This window comes from Mus pahari, chromosome 14 (genome assembly GCF_900095145.1).
Source record: "Mus pahari chromosome 14, PAHARI_EIJ_v1.1, whole genome shotgun sequence".
NCBI classification, from domain to species: Eukaryota; Metazoa; Chordata; class Mammalia; order Rodentia; family Muridae; genus Mus; species Mus pahari.
The window spans coordinates 17456220-17460265 of NC_034603.1; the positions used below are offsets into that span (position 1 = coordinate 17456220).

General features: G+C 46.6%; 1 protein-coding gene across 1 annotated transcript; it reads left to right on the top strand.

Moving 5' to 3' along the window:
- The first annotated feature begins 807 nt into the window (after window positions 1-807).
- Window positions 808-1746, top strand: LOC110332587 (olfactory receptor 2M3-like). Its single transcript, XM_021213861.1, has one exon. The coding sequence runs from the start codon at window positions 808-810 to the stop codon at window positions 1744-1746; it is 939 nt and encodes a 312-aa protein (XP_021069520.1).
- The last annotated feature ends 2300 nt before the right edge of the window (window positions 1747-4046 follow it).

Genomic DNA, 4046 nt, shown 5'->3' on the forward strand with positions numbered 1-4046 from the left:
AGTGTGCGTGTGTGCGGGGGGGGGGGAGACACAGAGAGGTGGAAGGCAGGAGGATCGAGAGTTCAGGGCCATCCTTGGATACATAATGAGTTCAGGGCCAACCTGGGCTAGAGATCCTGTTTCAAAAAACAACAACAAAGTTTTAAGAAGACTGACGTACATCTCGCCTAGAAGGGGCTTACTTAGGTTTCTAAGGCAGGTGCTCCAAGAGAAGAGGCCGAGAGGAGTCTCTACGCTCCCGCATCTTAAAAACTTAATGAACATATTTATGTAGAACGTGTAAGTGGGGGTACATGTGCCATGGAGTCAGTTCTGCCTTCTGCGTGGCTTCTGGAGCACACTCGGGTCCCTAGTCTTACACAGCAAGCACCTTTACCTGCGGAGCCACCACGCCAGCCTGCTTCCCTGATTCTTATCAAGCCTTGTGGTTTAATAGTGTCACCTTAACCCCTTCCATCCAGTCTTCTTTCTCCTCTGTCTCTTGGGTCATCCCATGCTTCACTTTCCTGTCTCTCAAATCCCGAAGGGGGAAAGCCTCTTTCCCTGAAGCTCTTCCCCCCCACCCGCTATTTAGCTACCCCTCATCCTTCCTTGTGTTCTTCAGTTCCCCTGCCTGTGTCCTCATTCCTGCCTCGCTCAAGAGAAATAAGGACCAATTCATGGTTGGTACACTTGAAAGCGGCCGCAAGGAAATGAATTGTTACCGCAGGAGGAGAGGGTAGGGCAGGGGTCAAAGGGCTAGTCTCCGCCTTTTGGTCTTGTGCTACTGAGATGTCCACTAATCCGTTTTGTTTCTTTCTCAGGGTCATGGTGGAGGAGCTCTGGAATCATTCCTCCCTGTCCAGCTTCATCCTTGCCGGCCTGTTCAGCCACTCCCCTTATGACTCTTTCTTCCTCTCCCTGGTTCTTCTGGCCTTCGGGGCTGCTGTGGTTGGTAACATCCTCCTCCTGATACTCATCCAGGTGGATAGACGCCTGCACACCCCCATGTACTTCTTCCTCAGTCAGCTCTCCATCATGGACTTGACTATGACATGCACAGTGGTACCCAAGATGGCAACCAACTTTCTCTCAGGCGGGAAGCTCATCTCTCTGGGAGGCTGTGCATCTCAGATCTTCTTTGTAGTTACTGTAGGAGGTGCTGAGTGCTTCCTCTTGGCCGTCATGGCCTATGATAGGTATATGGCTGTCTGCTACCCACTGAGGTACCCTGTACTGATGAATTGGAAGGCCTGCTCTTTCTTGGCCATGGCATCCTGGATGGGTGGCATGGCAGACAGTGTGATTGATGTGGGTGTGGTCTTTAGCTTCCCCTATTGTGGCTCTCTAGAGGTGGACCACTTCTTCTGTGAGGTTCCTGCCCTGTTGCGCCTCTCCTGTGCAGACACCTCACTGTTTGAGGACATCATCTATGCATGTTGTGTGGTGATGTTACTGCTGCCTCTTGGGGTCATTGTGGCATCCTATGCTCGGGTCCTCACAACTGTCATGAGGATGCCCTCCACTGAGGGGAAACAGAAGGCCCTCACCACTTGCTCTTCCCACCTGGCTGTGGTGGGCCTCTACTACGGGGGAGCCATATTTAGTTACATGCAGCGAGCCTCAGCTAGGACACCACTGGGGGATAGAGCCACCTCCATCTTCTACACTATCATCACCCCAATGTTCAACCCACTTATTTACAGCCTGAGGAACAGGGAGGTAACCAGTGCCCTGAAGAAGATGCTAGAGAGGTGGAACATGTAGGCATCTCCGCCCCCTCACACCTCATCCTTTGGTTCTTTTCTCATCTGTTCCTTCCTCTGCCCATTCTTCTCTGCCATTCCAGTGCTTCCTCTATGCCTTTGGGGGTCTCTCTGGCTAGGTAGGACTAGACTTTAAGCTGAGAGTAACCTGCTAATATAGGATACCTGGAAGGATGATGAGAGAGTGACAGATGGGTTCCTTAGCTTCCTGGGTCACTTTTCTCCCCTGAGAAACATCATTTTGAGAACCCAAAGGTCACTGGGAATTTAAGAACCAGGAGACAATCTGTTTATGTCGTCCTGAGATTGGCAGGCACAGCCTTTCCTCTAAGCTACATGTTAAGCTGGGCATGTGGCTCAGTTGGTAGAGTCCTTGCCTTGCGTGCACAAAGCACTTGATTCCATTCCCAGCACATGAACCAGACATATTAACCAATGCCTGTAATCTTTCCTCTTGGGAGGAAGAGGCAGGAGAGCCAGAAATTCAAGGTCATCTTTAGCTACACATTGAGTTCCAAGCCCAAGTTCTATGCTGGCCCTGTTAAAAACAGACAAACAAATACAAAGAAAGTACAGGGAACCAAGGCTGGAAACCGATTCGCAACTCATCCGCACACTGAAAAGTGGAATTGAGCCCCTTGAGATGTGGTACACAGCTTGGTCTATGTAGGAAATAGGAAACTTTGGGCAAGGTAACTTCTCTGTGGACTTCATGTAACCATGGTTGCTGATAAAAATCACACCCAGAATTCCTTAGCATTCACTAATAACTAGTTGCTTTCTGTCAAACTCCATTTTATGTGTCTTGTTATTACGAAGTATAGATTTGTATCTTTCCACAACCATACTTTATATTTTCTATTAAAAAATGGAGTTTCAATGTGTTGCTTTGGATAACTTGGGTTCAAATGACTTTTGAAGTCCTCGGGACTGATGCTGGACAGTAGAACCTTGTAACATGACAATAGAAATGAGACCAAGTCACACATTACAAGCAAGACAGGCAGACCGTGTTGTGACATCAGTCTGAGCTGGCTGACCTCAACTACAGCTAAAGAGAGAGCTCTGAACCTTGGTCTGAATCAGGCTGCTGGTCACTGGACAAAATGTAGCAGCAGGCTTTTATCAGTATTGGGGATCATAAACTGAAGAATGTTAACTGTCATGTCAGAGCCATGGTCTCAAAAGTTTGTCACCTTACATGCAAACTTTGTGACCTTGGACTTGGCCAGCTAATGAGCAGTGGACTTCCCCCAGGAACTGTTGTCAGTCAGTGCTACTGTCTTGTGTAAATATCCCTAATTTATAACAGGGCTCTAGGACTTACAATGGGATGGAGACGGAGGGAAACATACAACATGTTTTTAATGTGTATCATGTTAAGATCCCAGAGTTTATTTCATCATCTTGAGTGGTCCCTGCTGCAGGACTGCAGACACTCCTCTGCCTTTAATCTTTTATTATTTATTTATTTCTGTTGGGTTGGAGACTGGGTTCATGTTTCATGCATGGTAGGCGAGGGCTCTACCACCAAGCTTCATTCCTAGCTTGGTCTTTGTACCTTAAGCATGGAATCAAGGCACAGAAATGATAAGAAAGCCACATGTTACTGAATCCTAGGTTCATTTTCTGCTTTCTGCACACACAATTAACAAGTACATGTGATATATGTTACAGCTGTTTGAAGTGCTGTTTAGCTGTATGCACATTTGGAAACAATCACCATGGAATGGGGCAATCTCTCAGAGCTGGAGTTTAAGCCGCAGGAAGTACAGGGAGAATAAATAACTCACTCTAGACCAGTGATTCCCAACCTGTGGATCATGATCCCCAATAACATCAGAAAATTCAGATATTTACATTACTATTTATAACAGTATCAAAATCACAGCTATGAAGTTGCAACAAAAATAATTTATGGTTGGGTGTCTCCACAACATGAGGAACTGTATTAAAGTGTCACAGGTTTAGGAAGATTAAGAAGCACTGATCTATACAATCAAGAGAGTTCACAGGCAGATTGATTTGGGGGTGTAGTGCTAGAGACTGAACCCCATGCTAAACATACATTCTACAACTAAGCTAAACTCCAGCTCCCAGACTGTTTATCACTGAAACCAAAGGAGAAACAGAAGTAATGTGTGGTGAGACCACTGTAGACAGGAATCTGCACTTGCTTTAGGTTTTGCTGCAAGTAGTATGTATTGTTTTGTTTTGAGATAGTGCCTGATGTCACCTTGACTGACCTCAAACTCTCTATAGCCAACAGTGACCTGAAACTCCTAGTCCTTCTGTTTCTCC

Excerpts from the sequence above, each read along its gene's own strand:
- LOC110332587 (XM_021213861.1), top strand. The coding sequence starts at position 808 with ATGGTGGAGGAGCTCTGGAATCATTCCTCCCTGTCCAGCTTCATCCTT.